The sequence below is a fragment of the Mercenaria mercenaria genome, chromosome 15 (genome assembly GCF_021730395.1).
Source record: "Mercenaria mercenaria strain notata chromosome 15, MADL_Memer_1, whole genome shotgun sequence".
In the NCBI taxonomy this organism is placed as follows: Eukaryota; Metazoa; Mollusca; class Bivalvia; order Venerida; family Veneridae; genus Mercenaria; species Mercenaria mercenaria.
The window spans coordinates 35,086,704-35,106,971 of record NC_069375.1 but is presented as its reverse complement, the minus strand read 5'-3'; the positions used below and the strand labels follow the sequence as shown (position 1 = coordinate 35,106,971).

The 20,268-nt window shown below is 36.5% G+C and overlaps 1 protein-coding gene across 1 annotated transcript; it reads right to left on the bottom strand.

Moving 5' to 3' along the window:
- Positions 1-231: 231 nt before the first annotated feature.
- Positions 232-1,631, bottom strand: LOC123564666 (uncharacterized protein F54H12.2-like). Its single transcript, XM_053524176.1, has 2 exons — positions 1,575-1,631; positions 232-1,197 (listed from the first exon to the last, which is right to left on the bottom strand). Exons 1-2 carry the CDS (start codon positions 1,629-1,631, stop codon positions 232-234), a joined length of 1,023 nt encoding a protein of 340 aa, XP_053380151.1.
- Positions 1,632-20,268: the final 18,637 nt, after the last annotated feature.

Sequence of the window (20,268 nt, the reverse complement as noted above, 5' to 3'; positions counted from 1 at the left end):
TGTACGACTTCGATGTCAAACTTCTAGGAAATCCGTATAAGCCGGCGTATGTCCATTGAATCAAAAAATTCGTTCGGCCTCTTCTGGAAAGTAGAATGTTACCCAGTGTTTTCCCCGTGCTCCGGTAACGTCCGTGTTTGCAACGTAAAACCAATTTGCTGATTTCCCACGTGTCCGCCGAACATACGGTCGCTGGTATTTCCCTTAATATGGTTGATAATTGAAGATTATTCATTGAAGATTTACGCTTCTGGTCTTGTCTATGTACATAACCTCTGGAAAGCTGGCGTATATAATGAGATTCAAACTCTCTGGCACGGCTTTGGCAAATTTCAAGTCCAAACGGCAGTGTCCTCTTCTTTTGACGTCAAAATTGACGTAGGGGTTGACGTCTATAACGTACAAACAATATCCTTTGGTATAATCGTTTAGATCTATGTCCAAGTCTTCGCCAAATGTTCCAAGCGTCCTGTAACAGCTCACGTAGTTCTTTTGGTCGTAATTGGGCTGCAGCGGTTTGCTAGGTATCGACTGACGGTCAACGTAAAGGGCAACGAAGTTGCAATCGAACGGGAGAAAATTCAAGGGATTCTTCTTATGATCTCCGGAAAAGGCGCTACTTTTCACCAAACCGAGAACGAGTCGATTAGGAACGAGACCCTGGAAAACGTCATCGGCCGTTACGTTATAATTTCCCTGCGGTACGGATAACGTTTTGATGACGCTACGTTGATACGGGTATAGGGCGTGTCTGTCCGAAAAAAGCTTTTCGTGAGCCACGATTATGGCCGGATTTAAGCGTTGAACGCAGAGTTTGAAGCTGGCGTCCACTATCTGTAGTTTCACTGACGCGTCCTCGGACATGATGCGGAAGGCGTCGTAATTTGGCCATAGTTTTAGCGTGAGTGCCACACCGTTGACGATAAGTCTCTGTTGTTGAAAAATGTCTAATAGCAGCGGTCCTTCCATGTCGACTATCTTCCCGCCTTTAAGACGTTGATGACGTAGGAAGAGTCCGAGATTATCACCATTTGCGTCCGTTTCGTCCATATTTCCGGTTTCTTTGAAGAACATTTGACTGTTACTGAGAATGGTGCGGTCTTTCACGTTACCTCGAAGAATGGTATCTATGTAGCTCTTGTAGGCGTAGTACTCTTCCGGTTTCGTTAATGGCGTCTGTTGAAAACTGACATCAATCTGTCGGAACAGGTGTGAAATGCATATTAATTGTACTGGCGTTCACGTCCTCTTTAATAGGCACGCCCGACGAGTCGACGAGTCGTATCTTCAAGTGGAGTAAGCTCTTTTCAAGTCCATATACATAGAGGTCTGAGCAGGAATGTTTGAACTCGAGACTCCCCGAGTTAACCGAGTTTGGCTGGCAAATATTCTATCCATTCTCTACTTTGCAGCGAAGTGTCAGTTGGAAAATGTGTTGAAAATTGATATTTCCTCGGCGTGAGTATGATCCTCCATGTTCTATCCGTCCAGTTGAGATTCGCTAAAATGAAACCTGGATCTCTTTGGTTGCTCGCTTGGTCGTCTTCTACGTTTTTTGTTATCGGGCTTCTTACGCCATGTCGGTTTGGAGAGTTTTGATTGGCTTCCGCCTTTAGTTCCGATTTTGCCATGTCTACGGCCTGCGCGAGAGCGTGACCATCTTCACCAAGGGTCGATCATCGATTTTTCCTGCTCTGAAGTTTTCTATTGATGGCACCGCTACCCACAACATATCGACCGTTCTTGTTTGGCCTAGCGTAACCATCGGCAACATCTTTCAAGTGTCTGTACCACGTAATCGAAATCGGCTACGTACGGTATCCATCTCTTCTCCTTCCAATCAAACACTTCTACGGAACCCATCTTCTCCTAAAGTGTAAAACCACGTAAAGTCGCTCAAGTCCTAGCTCTATGGTGTTACAATCAGATCCTATAAAGTAGAGTCTGAACTTTTCTGGTCTGCCCGGTCTAATAGAAAAGTAATTCAAATCGATGATACCGATGGACGCGTTTTTCTAGTATCAACGCTAGTCAACACCTGTTGCCGTTGTTCGTTCACGTAGGACTCTTCAAGCAGGTCGCAACACAAAAACACCATGCGACTGTCGGTTTTTTTAAAAACTATATCCAATTCTGAAATGGCGCACTCCCACAGCTTGTCGTTAGAAATGATATGCGTAGAGTAACGCTGAATTCCCTCTTACGCTCTTTCACGAGAGGTCAAAGTACACGTAGCAAGACTGATTCATGTTTGGATATGCTGACTCACACGTCCGTTTCTTACGCTTTTTGTAGCTCGTCACTTTACTTTTATGTATCCAGCTGTTGTACTTATCGCTCCATCCCATCCACTTCACCAGCACTCTATGCCAGATCTCTTCAAAACCTTCTCTAATCTGAATGTCGTCGTTTTGTCCACTATAATTTTTGTCAACTCGTTAGAGTAGAAACTGCCTTTTATCTCATCGCCCTGCAGGTCTTTCAATTTGTAAAACGGAATTCCGGCCTTTTTGCCTCTCTCAGCAACGATGAAATACTCCATGGTCCATCTTTCGTCGTATTCTCGCTGAAATGGCCTTTTTAAATGGGACAAGCGTACAGTATCCCCAGTTTTGAACCGATATGCGGAGCTGCTGACTACACGGACGTCCCTTTTCCCTTTCCTAGTTGATTATAGCTAGTATTCCAAAGTTCCGCTTCGTTGCTCTGGTCACACTCGCCGGACTCCTCTTTAATACTCCTGTGGTACGTTTGTTGTAACGTCTGTTACTTTAGATAAAATATCGATCCAACGATGAGTCTGATACCTGGTCATGTAACGAGCGATCCTGGACTTGATGGACTTCAACGCCCGTTCGGCAAAGGCGCATTTGCTCTCGTTGAGGGAGTAAAAGTGCTGGATGCCCTGGGACTTTAACCACTTTTGGAAGAGTTTACTCTTAAACTCGGATCCCGAGTCCGTTCTAAGTTTCTCGCAACGGCGGTTTTGGATCGTCTTAAAGGCCTTCAACACCTCCTCGCCGCGTACTCTGCGTACGGGAAATGTCCATACAAACTTAGAAAATCCGTCGATGATGAGTAGAAAATAGCTAATGCCGTCGTTATCATTGACATAGGTGTTCATATATCCGGTGTCAGCCTCCCACATATAGTCTATATACGGAACTACGATCTTCTGACGTTTGAATTTTCGAATCACGCCTTTATGAAGAGTATATGTCTCCTGTTTCATCAACCATTTCCTAATTTTGGCTCTGTCCAGAACAAATTTTCCATCCTTTTTAACGCTTCTGTAGAGTTTGTCTAAGCCGGAATACGAAGCCGGGTGAGCAGGATCGTAGTATATTTTTTCTAAATAGCGTTGGTACTTCATGTCAATGTTCATTTTATGATGATGCCAGAGTAGGTTCTTCTTCCTGACGAAATTCAGTCCTCCCTGGAACGTAGCTCGTTAGAAATGACGAAACGTAGATAGTGTCTCCTTAGTAATCTAGGTAAGATGTTGTGCCTGTCTAGTAGGAGTCGTTTCTTACGGTTAAATGATACTCGATCGCTCGCCACCGACCTCAGCAGTAATCTGTATCTGCTAAAATAATCCGAATCCTGTCCAGTATAGGTACCCGTCCTTCTACGATGTTCTTGGCTATCAACTGTATGCATTCCATTTGACCAGGAATCATAGCCCTGAGCATTATTTGTCGATCCCGAGCATTCGATTTTCCCAACTCTTGTAGAAAGTGAATCCTGATATATATTCTTGAGCGCTCCATATTCGGCATATTCCCGTTCTGTGCTGCTTCTTACGTCGTAAAGTATTCTAACTCTAACAGAGTAGGATACACGATGTCTTCTATCGTCTCGGTTGACTTTATTCCGGTGATTATTACTTTGCCCGTGTGAAAACAACTCATTGCTACGGACTCTCTTCTCAGCACGGCTGCTGGGAATATTTCCGGATCGTAGCCACACCCTGTGTCTCGAGCTAGACGCTCCAAGTCTAAAAAACCGCTCATTTCGTGACAGGCGGAAATGGTCAAAACACGGATCTGAGTTAAATTCGAACAACAGCCCAACTTTTGCAGACACCGGGCGTATCGTCTCAGTCTGGTCAATCCGTCTTTTATACTCTCTGCTTTACCGCTACAGTTTATATTACCATTGCGAAACACTAAACAGTTACCGCCTATTCGTCTATGTTGCCAAATTAGACCGGAAAAGGAGGACGGGTGGTATTTAACGTTGCATAACGTACCGGCTAATTGACTCAAATCAATAGAGGTGTTTAAGCTGGCGCTGCACACGACGTTTGTGACCCTCATTCTTAGATAGCTGGTGTAAAAATGACCTTAACAGTTTGCAAAGTGGGCTTTTTAAACGGTCTGAATTGTGGGGAAAACCCTAAGAGCTAAATATAGACACAAAGCAATCGATGTATAAGTCAATCGTTTTAATGTTTTGTTTAGTACAAAATCATCAATAATACATACATAAACAATTTAACATAAATAAGTTATTTTTACATAAAGTCTCTTGAATAGAATAGTGTCAAAATAACGCAAAGTCATGTATAGTCACTGAGTACACTCATTTAGGCGTGCATTCTGGACATCCGGCAATGTTGTGTTTAGGTTGGCTGTAGCACGGCAAGACGTCGCGCAACTCGGGTACAAAACTATCTAGACACCTTAGTCCGTTCCTCAGCTCCCTGAACTGATCCAGTGTTAAAGACACGCCTTTTCTCGTAGCTTGAATGTCCTTGGTCTCGTCCGGAAGCCAGAACTTTCTAATGTCCACGCTTTTGAATCCACTCTGCACTGTGACGTACCAGTTTCCACCAAGGTGACGTCTGAAGAACGTGTCCTGGTTCAACTCCATTAGATTAACTGCACCGTCCACTTCCGGTAAGCTTTTAAATAATTCGTTACACCTTTGAAGCGTGAGAGAGATACCGTCTTTTGTCGGAATCTGTTCGTTAATTAATTTCCGTATATTCACATAGACGCTTCCGTGAAAACTGCTGTCAAATAGGTAAATGTTTTTACCCAAATGCTGGATGTAGCGAGGTTGGATCCTGCTTTCTGCTATGGATTTCTTCGATTCCATTCTAGTAGCCATTATTATTATTATATTCCAATGTACTGTCTCTTCACTGTATATGTTTGTGTAAATTTTTCACAAAAATATCACTTTTCTACGTCCAATTTCCCGTTTATCTTAATTTACACTATAATATCAAAGTTTTTTTTTTTTTAAATAATGTATCGTTGTATGACAAGATGTATACACTTGCTCGACCTCCTTCTAAAATGACGCTTAAAGGAAGCTAACGTCCAGTACGGTTTAATCCGTCGCATTTCGATTGGTTGTCGATGACGTAATGTAAACTGAATACTCTCCGATTGGTCGAGACAATAGCTAGGCCGTACGTCACTGCTGCCCCAATGCCCAGAATAGGAGGGGATTAAGCCGAATTAGGGATTATATCGGCTTAGGGATTAAGTCGGATTAAAATGCCCCGCTGCTCCATTGCACCATTGCCCCAATGCCCCATGTCACAACACATTGAAAATGGCTGATGATGTTCTTATCACTCGACCGGAAGTGGTCACATCTTCTTCCGCACTATAGAAACTCTCCACGAGTCTGTTGGCCGCTTCCATGGCTTCGTAACGTAGATTGTAGTTAGGTAAGAATGTTCTTAGTATAAACTCGTGAGAAGGAATATAGCTATCGTACACATATTTGCTGTTTATGTGTGTTTTTTGAACTCCCAATTTCAGGCGAAAACGTTAGGTTGTCTAATTTGCCACTTGAATCCGGGGTTCTTTGAGCTGGACCCGAATACAGACTTGTTTTGACTCGTTGTCTGACAATTAACGAAACCGCTCCCTTGTATTGCAGCTGTCGATTTGGGAGTTTCGTAGCCTATGATTTTCAAGTATGTACAGTCCGGAGACCACTTCTCGTGCTCTATCCAAGGGTCGTCGTTAAGCTCCCAACTTCCCACATTTACGCCGCAGCTAAAACAAATCACTTTGTCGGAATGTCCAGAATAATAGAATCCAGCCTTTGATAAAGAATACTTATCCGGTCGTATTTGCTTAGACCACAGTTCAAAAGTTCTCAATCTGTCTTCGTAAAACGCGTTCGTATGCTTGCTAAAATCTAATTTTGATTTTCTGGAAATATCCATTTAAGTCCTCAATAAATCACGATATAAATTAAAAGAAAAAAAGGTTTATCTTTTCGTCTCGGAAACGTTTTGCAGAATGTTACTCGCTGTCAATACGGTTTGCTAATAAATAAAGACCGTAATAGGGTCGTCGGCTTAGGGATTACGTAGGATTAGAGCCTAAACGCAATTCCTGATGTCCTAATAACATAACTCCTACTGCCCCGCTGCCCCATTGCCCCGATTACGAGGGGATTAAGCCGGATTAGGGATTACGTCGGATTAAAATGCCCCGCTGCCCCGCTGCCCCGCTGCCCCGCTGCACCGCTGCCCCAACTCTCCGAAACGCCTCGTTATATACTACTGACATAGGCAGTGGAACTGAAAAAAGTCATGGGTAAAATGTACCTCAAATCGCTATAAGATCTGTTTTAGCGGAATATGCAAATTGGGCGAATACCAACGGTCACAATTATGTAAAGGTAAAATATGTGTACATGTTGGGTGATGTATCGTTCGCCAGGGACTTGTATAAGAGAAATCTAATCACCTGGAAGATGTTTGATGAGTCTGGAATAACGCCTCTCTGCAAAAGAAAAATTGTAACTGGGATGTACATTTTATTAGAATTCTAAAAACAAGTCTGGCACAAATGGTTATGCAAAATTTAAATTGACATGCTCGTCAATAATCGTGTTTAGCTATACTTGAGGAGAGAGGTTCGATTTTCTTCCGCGGCAACCTTCGGTTTAACAAGAGCCATGTTAGACATGGCCAATCCCCCCGCCGGGCATATTATAATTGAAGGCTAAAGTTCCTGGCAAGTTAGTGTCTGAAAGTATTAATTTTGGGGAAAGCTTTGAAGAACCATTTAGTTGTGGTCCGCATCAGGGGTTTTAAAGATGTGAAAGAAAGAATAAGTCAGTGGTGAGGTGGTTTACTGCTAAATTTTATTAATTTTCATGAACAGTATAGCTATGATGTTTTCCTATATGGCTACTGTAAAAAGAAGGAATGGAAAGCTAACAGGGAACACGAGTGCCAGAATGTCACAATATATGCCCGTCACAGCAAATTTCTTTAGTCTAGCAGCTGTATTTGCAAATGGAATTTTAATTTTGTGGTTGTTTAGTAATCATTGTAAGTCTTTTGTTTTTCTAAGTCCACAAAAAACTCCTTACCAGGTCGATATCTTAAAATAAACATAAAATTGGAAAGTAACATTCATGTTGTACCACAGAAAAGTGGTCTTGTTTTTTCCCTACGGTCAATTATAAAAAAAGTTACAATATAAGTTATTTATAGTAACAACTAAGGGGAGTTAATCTTAAAAAAAAAAAAAAAAAAAAATTGCAAGTCCACAAAAAAATCTTTACCAGGTAGAGATTGGTCAAAATACACCTCAAAATTGGATGTAGCATGCATGTTGTACTACAGAAAAGTTGTCTCGATTTTTCCCTACGACTAGTAATGAAAAAGTTACAATAAAAGCTATTTAAAGTAACAACAAAGGGAGGTAATTCTAAAGAAGGGAACTGCGCATGACACTTCGTCTCATGATGGTGTATAATTGTGCCAAGTTACATCAAAATCCCTCCATGCATGAAGAAGAAATGCTTCGGACAATGTCATTCTTGTATCTGATCTTTGGCCTCTCAGTGTGACCTTGACCTTAGACCTAGGGACCTGGATCTTGCGCATGACATTCTGTCTCGTGGTGGTGAACATTTGTGCTAAGTTATATCAAAATCCCTCTATGCATGAAGAAGAAATGCTCCGGACAATTTTTTTTAAGAAAATAAGATAAAGGGGAATAACTCAAAAATGGGCAAGGTAGAGTTATTGTTCTTGCACACTGCACTTCCTCCCAATGTGTTCTATCAGTGTATGAAGTTTGAAGAAAATCCCTCCAGTACTTTTGGAGTTATGCTCCGGACAAAATTTTTTAAGAAAATAAGATAAAGGGGAATAACTCAAAAAATAGGCAAGGTAGAGTTATTGTTCTTGCACACTGCAGTTCCTCCCAATGTGTTCTATCAGTGTATGAAGTTTGAAGAAAATCCCTCCAGTACTTTTGGAGTTATGCTCCGGACAAATATCGTTGTGGACGCACGCACGCACGCACGCACGGACGGAGAGCATTTCTAATATCCCATTCGCCTTTGGCGGGGGGATAATAAAATACAGTTCAAAGTTGTTTAATATATTTGTCTTTATTTTCGAAATGGTCTTTTCAAAAGTAGATCAATTATCTTCATGTTGTACAGCAATTATATTTATCGTACACGATCTAAAATTGTACCTTTTGTGAAGTGACTTTAAAGGTTTTGTTTGTTTGATTTGGGTTTAACGCCGTTTTTCAACAGTATTTCAGCCATTAACGGCGGACAGTGTTTCTGGATTCTGTACCAGTACAAACCTGTTCTTCGCAAGTAACTGCCAACTTCCCCACATTAATTATCAGAGATGGAGAACGAATAACTTCAGACACAATGTCTTTTATCAAATCGTCACGGAGAACATACACCCCGCCCGAGAATCCATAGACCAACGCTCTCCCTACTGAGCTAAGCGGGCGGGCTAAATGTCACAGTTGCCTATATAAACGTATATAGGGCAAAATATTTCCTACAGGCAGACTTTCTTTAAACTTTGTGTACTGACTGAGAATCAAGTTTTAAACGAAAATATGTATTAAAACTCATAGTTATCCAGTTTGATCTGAATTATCTGCCCTTGAAAATCAGAAAATACTAAAAACAATCCAATTTTCAAGGGCAGATAATTCAAGATCAGGGCAAGAGAACTGAGCACTTTTAATTTTTATTTCTCTTTCAGACTTCATTTTCAGTCAGTATACAAAGTTAAAGAAATTCGGTCTATGGGAAAGACTAGGACTTTGCGGTATCATTTTGTCATGTTCATAGTTAAGGACGTTTGCAGACCTTGAATTTTCATACAGAATGAATTTCTTCTTTGAACTTTTTTACTGACAGAGAATAAATTTAAAAACAGAAATATGAACAAAAAACAGCCTTGGTCATGAATTATCTGTATAAATGTATTTATCACTGTAACAGAACGTGTTTATGTTACACGCATATTTCTGGTTTTTACTAAGTGATGACGTTGTAACAACTGGACTTGTGAGGGAAAAAAATATCTGATAACCATTAAAAATGAACGGTGATTTCTCCCCGAGGACATATTGTTTTATTAATTTTCTATTGTTTACAGATAAAATCATTAGTTGTCTATCGAAATGTGTGCCTTAAGACAGTCGTATAAAATTTCAATATCTCTATATTTTAGATATGATTCATTTTTTTTCTAAATTTAAATAAAATTGAAATATTCAGTATTTTTAAAAAGGGGAATGGAGAGAGAATTTTATTTAGATTAAAGTGTTAAAGTATGGATATTCTTTTGGTAGAAAATACATAAATCATTTGTGACTTACTTTACACGTCAAAAAGGTTTCTTTATAATAGGTTGGAACTAAAACAATGGATTTTTGTAGAAATATTTGTTCAGCATGTAGAGCAAGGTAGGTCTACGACTTGAATTGAGAAAAAAAAGAATTTGAATTATTCTAAGCACGTTGTAGAGGCTATTTAACGAAACCGTAACCGAGTCAGGGTGCTTGAATTAATCAGTATATATGGTATGTATTTCAACCTTTAAAAAAAATACCAACTGCATTCCTTTGTATCTCGTTGTTATGTTAGATTGTAACATACCAGAATGGTTGGAGATGTTAGAATTGTAGTATTATACGGATCATTTGTTTATTGCGTTAAATTACGCCCGGGATTAAATTTTGTCATGTATATATATGATGTATATGTTCTGCATGGGTCTATGACCTTCTGGTTTAAATAAAAATATTATATACACTTTTCAAATACGCTCATTTGATTGGCCGAAATGAGTGCACGCGCGGGTTTCGCAAAAAGCGATATTGACCTGCAAAAGTGATAATGACTCTTTTGATATCACTTTTTCTTATATGTATGCAATATGGGCTAGTTGAATGAATGCATTAGAGTAGTCATATAATATAACAATTATAGACTGACATTTCGGTCAATATGTGTTTTACGGACCTGTAAAATATAATATTGACCTCGGACTGCGTCCTCGGTCAGTATCATTTTTACAGGTTCGTAAAAACACATATTTACCTCAACGTAAGTCAATAATTGTATGATAAAACTTGAAAACTTGAAACTTATATATTATTATAGATATCACCCAGAAACATGTAAATTTAAAGATACCTTTATCAATAGCTGTGTTTATAAAATGTGTTTGAAAAATGCGTTAAAAAGTGATGTATAACTCTTCTATGGTATATATCTGGAAAGTATATACACCAATGCATTTTGGACAAGTGTGTATTTGTTAGGTTGGCGTGGCCCTTATAGACAGGGACCCTCACCATTACCAACTTTTAGTAACATCTCTAAACCGATAAAGCGGGGCAGATCTACCAATCATAAAAATCAATAAAACCAGTAATCCAATATCATCGCTACCGGATGGATTCGTTGATTTCCGTACTAATTATTGTTGTTGTAGTAACACGGGGGCAAAAATCGATAATTAACAGCTTTGGTCATTATCTGATGCATTTACAGGCGGGCGGTTTTCTATATGATATACCTGAATGAAGTTTTAATAATTATTAAAGTGAAAATCATTATATAATACTTTATTAATTGTCAAATAAAAGTAATATTTAAGAATATGAATATGTTATCTGAAATATTTAGAAATCGTTACATTTTATACATCGAACACATAGATTTACTTTCTTTTTAATACATGAAACATCATGCTAACTTCTTTCATATATTATGAACATTAGAGTATGAGCTTTTGTTTCTAAAATATTTTCAAAATTCTAAATCACTGACGCTTTTCGATTTTTATCGTAAAGGGTAGTAAAACAGCAAGTTCTCGTGTATTTCCGTAACATAAAGTTTGTCAGTAATTAAGTTTTGGAGCCTTCATAAGAAATATAGCTTTTTTTTCAAGATATCTAAAATGTATTTTTGTTGTCGAACGTTGTCGAACGATTTGGAGACCAGTCGCTTTAAAGAAAAAGAAGTATAGAAATAAGACTTATACTTTTAAAAGGAAATACTTAACCCTTACTATGCTGGACACGATTTGTTCTTCCTTTGCGATCGGTGCAGATCATGATCAGTCTGCACGTATGTGCAGACTGATCATCATCTGCACTGTTTGCCATTCAGCCAGTAACTTTTTGGTATGCACCCTTTTCATAGTACTGTCCAAATTGAAAGATTGACAAGTTTATTATTGTAATTTAGCATGGTAAGGATTAAGCTTCTTATATCGTGCCTAAATAGAAATATCATATTTGCGTGACTTGAATAGGTACTGCTGACAAATACTACTACCATAGTATACTTTAACTATAAATATATCGTTACAGGAAAAAACCAACATTAAATAACAATAACTTAATCAATATCTCAATTTTAGAATAGCAGACTTACTAAATTATAATTTTAGAATAAATAAGTTTTTTCGTAAAATTTGGGCCAAGATCTTTACTCAGTAAATATTTACGGAACAACTCTAAATTCTAAATTTGTACTGTCATACGATTCATGAAATAAGTGTAAAAATCGTAAAAACAAAGTTCCTGAAAGAAAGGGAAAAGACTATATAAAGACAGAAGAAAGTTAAATAAATATATTAAAACGCAAAAACCATAAAACCATAAAAATACCTATCACTTGTAGTAAGTGGGGTAACATATTTTTTATGACCCGGCTTGAAACAACACTGAACGGATACTGTTTACCCCTAGGCAATATTGTAATACACAATAAAAGTCAAAGGGTAATTTTAAGATATTTGTTACAATTAAATTATTTTATGCTTGATGTGATTGTGTGCAATCTTGGGACTAAAACAAATAATAGATATCGCAATTTTTTAAACGAATGATTTAAGAATGTACCAAAAATATGCATTAATTTAAGAATACAGAATAATACATACAAAGTGGATTCGGAAAGAAGCAGAATTATCAGTTCATCAAGGCTATCTTTTAAATTAAAGTTTGGTCATATTATGAATAATAGAAAATGATTTTTTTGTTTCAAAATTATTTGAAAAAATCCCATATGAAGAAAAAAAGTTGACCGCGTTGGAGATCGGACCCTGACCGCCGCGGCAATAAAAAAGTCACCAGCGGCAAAAAATAATATAGGTACTATAGGTATCTGGAAATTAATTATCGCTATATTTCTTAAGAATGCTTTGAAACTCAATTACTGACAGACTATATTTTACGGAAACACATGAGAATTAGTTGCTTTAAGTATCTTTTTTTGCGGGGAAAATTAAAAGCATTTGTATATTTTATAAATGCGAATTGAACACTTAATCCTCCTTAGCGTTATTTTAAACGACAGCAGATCTAGGTTTCTGAGTTTCTGAGTTCAACAATTAATTTGTTATAATTTGTCTTATTGCAATCTCAGTTTTTTGTTGTTGTTTTTTTTTTGGTCAATGTGAAGTTGCCTACAATTCATAGGCTTTGAGCTATAACAACTTGAACCGACAAAGTCAGGCTAGCAGACAACAATATTTTCCGTAACAGCTTCCGAGTACTTACGGATAACGGCGGAAAAAGCCGGATTTTTAAAGAAATGTTCACTGTACACACTAAAATGCAAAAAGGACCAAACAAACCATTATCAAATTTAAAACAAATTACACATAACGAAAACTGAATAATTTTTCTACATTTTTAGGGGTATCGAATTTTTGATTATTTGCGGAAAATATCTCATTTTATCTGTTATATTTGAAAAAGTCAAATTTTTTAACCCGTTTCCTACAGAGTCTATATGAACTGAGGTGGGTCTATTTAAAGTAAAAAAGGACCAACCAAATATTAAAATATTTTTTAAAATAAATATTCATAATATCCGGAATAAATTAAACTTTAATTTGTGGGGTATCGAATTTTTGATTTCCAAATAGAACTTTTTCTATTTAAGTTTAAGTGATTTTTCCTTCTTTGTTTATATAGGCAAATTTATCGATTTTCCGATAGATCGATGTTACTAAAAGTTGGTAATGCCTGTATTCATGGATCTTGTAACATCAAGCCGTAATAATGAAATGAATGAACTGGCACGCAGAAAAGTGCCATTCAAATATTCCAAATTTAAATGTAAACACAAAGTCACCGCATCCGAATGTTCAAATGAAGTAAGTATAATAGTTTAGCACTAGGTACCACTCTAAAGCTTCAAGTACCACCACAATCCGATAATGTTATAAAACAAAATTAATTCAGAATTAACAGTTCTATCAATTCAGTATTCACTATAATATTCAAGAATTTTAAAGGTGGCAATTTACAAACAGCGATCTGCATACATTTTAAGGTATTGAAATTAATATTTAAAGTAGCAGTCCTAAGGTAGTGAGTTTTATATATTTTTAAGGTATTAATTTAATAGGAAACAAAAATAAAGTAAAATAAGGTGTCATGCATCCTTAGCCAGCACTACAGACACTATCTTTCGGTTCAGCCTGTGCTGGAAAAAAAACAAGAATATATGACATTATACATTCCTTGTGAAAATGTAGTGGTGCCTTAAACATGTTTTACTCAGCTTAAACACTCGGCACTCTAATGTCACACATTCAAAATGCAATCAGCACAACAGACATCACTGACTAAGGAGAAGACACAAACAAAGGATAATGGAATATTTTAATAAAGTAAAGATTCTATCTATATTGTTTAGTTTCTTTTAGTGAAGACTGTGCTTATCTTTAATTTAAGTTCCCAGTTGTATGGGCAATAAAAGTTGAAATTATTATCTATATTTTTTAGTTTCTCTTGAAAATAAAACAGGGGGGAGTGTTGGTCTATGAAATTTAGTTACTTTCAAGTGCAAACTGTGCAGTTCTTTAATTTTAGTTTCCAGTTTTATTGGTAATAACAGTTGAAATTACTATCTATATTTTTTAGTTTCTATAGAAAACAAAACAGAGGGGAGTGTTGTTGATTAAACCGTGACGTATAACACAATAAACAAATGATAGTCCATCCATCTTTTAAAATATTTTAGCCATGTGTACAGACACTATGAAAACTTAAATACCAGTCTGTTGTATTAGAACACATATCCGAGAAACGAATATAACCATGTAGTCTGTTGATTATTCTTGATTTTCACAATATTTACATAAACATTTCATCCCAGTCCTAATTAAATAGCTAATAAATGAAATGGCACATACCTCTGAACAGTTTCCAATGACATTTTTACTTCTAAATTTCTATATCATCACATACAGTCTATTTCTATAATGTATCCTTTCTTGGCGGATTATATCCGAACAGTGTTCACAGAGGCAGCATGCACATTTCACAGTCTAAATAGACATTTCTAAAGAAAATTTGACTATAATAATTAGAGAAAATAACAACGAAATCATAATAAAACCATTCAATTCATAATACTTTACATAAACTTGATCATTTCTTTCGTCTGCTTCGTACACCGGAAGGCACGGAGTGTAGCTTTCCTGCCGTACCACAACCGTATTTCAGTATGAGTTAGCTGTATACTGACCTAGGGGTCTATATGAAAATTTTACAAAACATCATTAGGAATTGACAATTATGATAAGAAAACCGACTGATGTAAAAAGTATTACTGTCTGTATTAGAAAATTTAGCTATACAAGTAGTATTTAAGACGAAACTGGATACTGGATCAGGTACTATAACTGCCTATTTTCACCTGTCACCGACTATCGAATTGTGACGATAATCAATGCATTCTGGTACAAAAATAATAAAGAATTAACGAGAATAGTGATTATAAAATTAACACCATAGTCACAAGAATATGCAACTATTTAATTAATAAACTGTAAAATAACCATATTCGGATATAGTGATTGTACCTACGTTATTGCCACTAGAGACTGTATAGTTACAGAAACATGCCTATCATATGACACTTTCTACCTGAACAAAAAATGAAAATTAAACAGGCATGGGGAATGGTTAATGTAAAAAGCATAACTAGTAGAACATAAAAGAAGAGGCCAAAACTGAGCATTCATGAAATAATCAAGAAATACTATACCAGTGATTTAATATCAAATCTCAGTAAGAAAGGTTTATACATATGTTAGTTGTTAATACAGACCCGCTCCCTCAGCGAAAAACATTTTATTTTGTTATCACCAAGAGATTACGCGGGGCGGCTTTTACTACATTGTATGTATTTGTTAGGTTGGCGTGGCCCTTATAGGCAGGGACCCTCGTAAAAACACATATTTACCTCAACGTAAGTCAATAATTGTATGATAAAACTTGGAAACTTGAAACTTATATATTATTATAGATATCACCCAGAAACATGTAAATTTAAAGATACCTTTATCAATAGCTGTTTATAAAATGTGTTTGAAAAATGCGTTAAAAAGTGATGTATAACTCTTCTATCGTATATATCTGGAAAGTATATACACCAATGCATTTTGGACAAGTGTATCATGCAAATCAAACAAAACTGATGATAGGGCGTATGGATATAAAAAAAAATAGGTCCCTATAATTGTATGAAATGTTTCACCCATCCTGAAGTGTTGAACAGAACCTGTACTCAAAACGCTTTACTGAATTTTAAATAGCATTGCCTTGATGAAGCTTTGTCACAGTATGTTGATGTCTGTCTTGAAACTAATTTTTAACGGGATTCGTTTTTTTGTAAAAGAAAAACTTTCATTCAAAAAAAAATTATAACGTATTGGTATATACTTTGCTTTCGCCAATCGTATGATAATATTATGATTAAATACTCTTGAAAAATACTACTACCTTTAATACATTTTATTATTATTGTACCTGGATGAGGAATAATTATTACTAGCATTATTTCATTTCATACCCTTATATGTACAGTGAAATTATGTTTCTACATTAACCATACAAAAATGTAATAAGAATGAAATAAATCATTTGTTTTAAATATGAGCCGGACATGGATATCAAACTGATTTCTTTCTTTACAATGTACATGTATATTATTTTACTTGAAATCTCTTCTATTTTTCTTTTGTAGTCTGGCAAAACTTAGAAATGTGGTGACAAGTGTACCAGGATCATCGTTATTTATCGTCGCTTTGATTGCTTTATGTCTTACTGTTCCAAGCTTCCACCTAGACCCGTGTATGGTACTATTTTGATATTTCTCAAATTTTATTTGTTTTATTATTTACATAGAAAGATTCAGTTTCTCTCTCTCTCTCTCTCTCTCTCTCTCTCTCTCTCTCTCTCTCCCTCCCCGTCCCTCTCTCTCTCTCTATATATATAGTTATGAAAAAATAGAGCAGAATTGCTACATGTATGCATATATAGAAAAATTGTACATGCATCAGAATATATAAATATCAAACCATTGTCCAGTGACACGAAATGTTTTGTCTCACTGAATAAATGTATTTTTTTCACCCCTACATATCTTTAACCAGTTGGAAGTTTTTCTTTCTATCACGTGACAATACAATAGAAACCAGTTTCATTTTCTTAGTTAGAATGTTTCCTATCCAATGATTATAGTTTCGGTTCAAAATTTCATGAAAAGTTTTTTTTCGATTATTTTAGCACTAAGGGTAAATGTTGGAAAATTAGCATACGTATTATCAAAGTAGAACGTGTTGAGTTCTTACTTCAGTAGACTACAGTTTTTGAAGCATATTATAACAACTTCCGAAATCCACTTCCAAAATCTCTGTATTTTTTCTCCTATTGGATTCGGATCCAAAAATCCATATTTTTTCATAATTGGATGGGATAACTCTTCCTATTCTTCATAAAATGTATGTTGGAATTACTTCCCTGGTATAAAGTATTCTGTCTGCAGAGAGCAGTAAAATTTGAGAGAAAAAAAACTGCGTGAGCACTCAAATGTTTAGTTCAAAATTTGATGAAAGTTATTTTCGATATTTTTTGCACTGGCAGTAGCTATAATAATAGCTCTAGGCATACATGTGATTTTATCTCATTATTTAATTTTTTTATTGTGGTATGAAATACATGCAGTCCTAATGCTGCCTTTTTCGAAAAAACATAATTTAACTGTGCTGATATATATATATAATATCAACTACCCATTACTGTCGCCATATATGTATATGTATGTGTTTGCCACATGGGTCGATGACCTACTGGTGTTTATAAAATAAAATCTTGAAATCAATACTGAATTCAATTATGCTAATTCGACACGTACACAACAGTAATAATTCATACTTGGACGAGGCGAATGCCGAGTTGATGCCAATGTTGAGTATTGTACTTCACACTGGTAAATTACCTCTTTATTTCACACCATAGAGAGATAGACTAGACGTTAAAACTTCACACGCACTTTAACTGACAAACAACAACACACATAAACAAGTTCTTCTCTGATAATTGACTTTTAATTGTTAATTTTCCAACATTTATACCCAGTGCTAAAATAATCGAAAAAAAAATGTTTTTTTTTAACTGAAACCATAGTCATCAGATGTGTCTGATATCATTCGCCCCCTCCTCTGATTCATGTGGGAAAGTTGGCAGTTACTTGTGGAGAACATGTTTATATTGGTACAGAATCCAGGAACACGGTAAGGTTAAATGCCCGCCGTTACATAATTAAAATACTACTGAAAACTAGCGTGTCCCGTCCAATATGAAAAGTTTTGATTTTTTTTGGACTTCAGTCCAATATGTAAAAATATTTTTTATAGAGTTAGTGGACTGTAGATTTCGAATGTTGCTAAATATACTTGAGAAAATGTAAATGCATTTTCAATCACACAGTTCAATATTGGCTTCTATGTATTGTCACGTGATAGAAAGAAGAGCTAACATTCGGTTTAAAATATATAGGTGTGAAATAAACTTTGATCTGTTATCTTGGTGCCCGTATGATATATTCATGTATGTACGATATTTTAATGTCTCTATAATATACTGATGTCCGTATACAGTGAAAGTACACGTAATATGAAACAATATGTGACTGTTTGTTGTCGCTTGCATGCTTCCTTTCATGATCAGCAAAGGGATAAGGCATATCTGTATGCTTCCTTTCATGATCAGCAATGGGATAGGGCATATCTGTATGCTTCCTTTCATGATTTGCAATGGGATAGGGCATATCTTTATGCTTCCTTTCATGTTCAGCAATGGGATAGGGCATATCTGTATGCTAACTTTCATGATCAGCAATGGGAAAGGGCATATCTATATGCTTTCTTTCATGATCAGCAATTGGATAGGGACATATCTGTATGCTTCCTTTCATGTTCAGCAATGGGATAGGGCATATCTGTATGCTTCCTTTCATGATCAGCAATTGGATAGGACATATCTATATGCTTCCTTTCATGATCAGCAATGGGATAGGGACATATCTGTATGCTTCCTTTCATGATCAGCAATTGGATAGGGCATATCTATATGCTTCCTTTCATGATCAGCAATTGGATAGGGACATATCTGTATGCTTCCTTTCATGTTCAGCAATGGGATAGGGCATATCTGTATGCTTCCTTTCATGATCAGCAATGGGATAGGGCATATCTGTATGCTTCCTTTCATGATCAGCAATTGGATAGGGACATATCTGTATGCTTCCTTTCATGTTCAGCAATGGGATAGGGCATATCTGTATGCTTCCTTTCATGTTCAGCAATTGGATAGGACATATCTATATGCTTCCTTTCATGATCAGCAATGGGATATGGAAATATCTGTATGCTTCCTTTCATGATCAGCAGTTGGATAGGGCATATCTATATGCTTCCTTTCATGATCAGCAATTGGATAGGGACATATCTGTATGCTTCCTTTCATGATCAGCAATGGGATAGGGCATATCTTTATGCTTCCTTTCATGATCAGCAATGGGATAGGGACATATCTTGATGCTTCCTTTCATGTTCAGCAATGGGATAGGGCATATCTGTATGCTTCCTTTCATGATCAGCAATGGGATAGGGCATATCTGTATGCTTCCTTTCATGATCAGCAAGGGGATAGGGCATATCAATGGGATAGTGCATATCTGTATGCTAACTTTCATGATCAGCAATGGGATAGGGCATATCTGTATGCTTCCTTTCATGATCAGCAATGGGATAGGGCAAATCAATGGGATAAGGCATATCTGTATGCTTCCTTTCATGATCAGCAATGGGATAGGGCATATCTGTATGCTTCCTTTCTTGATCAGCAATGGGATAGGGCATATCAATGGGATAGGGCATATATGTATGCTTCCTTTCATGATCAGCAATGGGATAGGGCATATCAATGGGATAGGGCATATCTGTATGCTTCCTTTCATGATCAGCAATGGGATAGGGCATATCTGTATGCTTCTTGTTTTAGTTCAAAACGTATTTGTTCAGTGATAGGCACAGTGGTACGGTAGGTCAGTGTCGGATGTACTGTGTACAATAACAATTCAAAACCTGCTTAGTTACATGCCATTCTAAGTGACATGGTATATCTGTATTAAGTTTCTCCCTATAAATACCCAGCTATTATTCTAACGGACGGCATGCAAAATGTCATATACATTTTCCTGTCTAGAAGATTATAGTAACTGTTACTTTGACATGGAATAGTTACTTCTGTAAAAATTTGAAAAATATTTTTAAAAGTTCATGGGCACGAAATATCTATGAAACATTATTTATTAGTTCGTGAGCAAGAAGTACCTATGAAACATATTTCTATCAGTGCTGGTGCAAGAAATACTTAAGAAACATTAAAAGTTCATGGTTAAGAAACACCTATGAAACATACTTTTAAAAATTCACGGGCAACTAATATCTTTGAAACATATTTTAAAAGTTCATTTTAAACCTTAAGAGGGGAGCGATGGCCGCTCAACCCGGGGGTCGTGGGTTTCGAGCCCACTGTGGTCACGACCATGACTTCTCATATGACACCAGTACTGTTGTTTTTTTCCAGGAAGCGGACTCGGGAGTGGTTCAAATAAGCTTAATGTTTTCGTCAC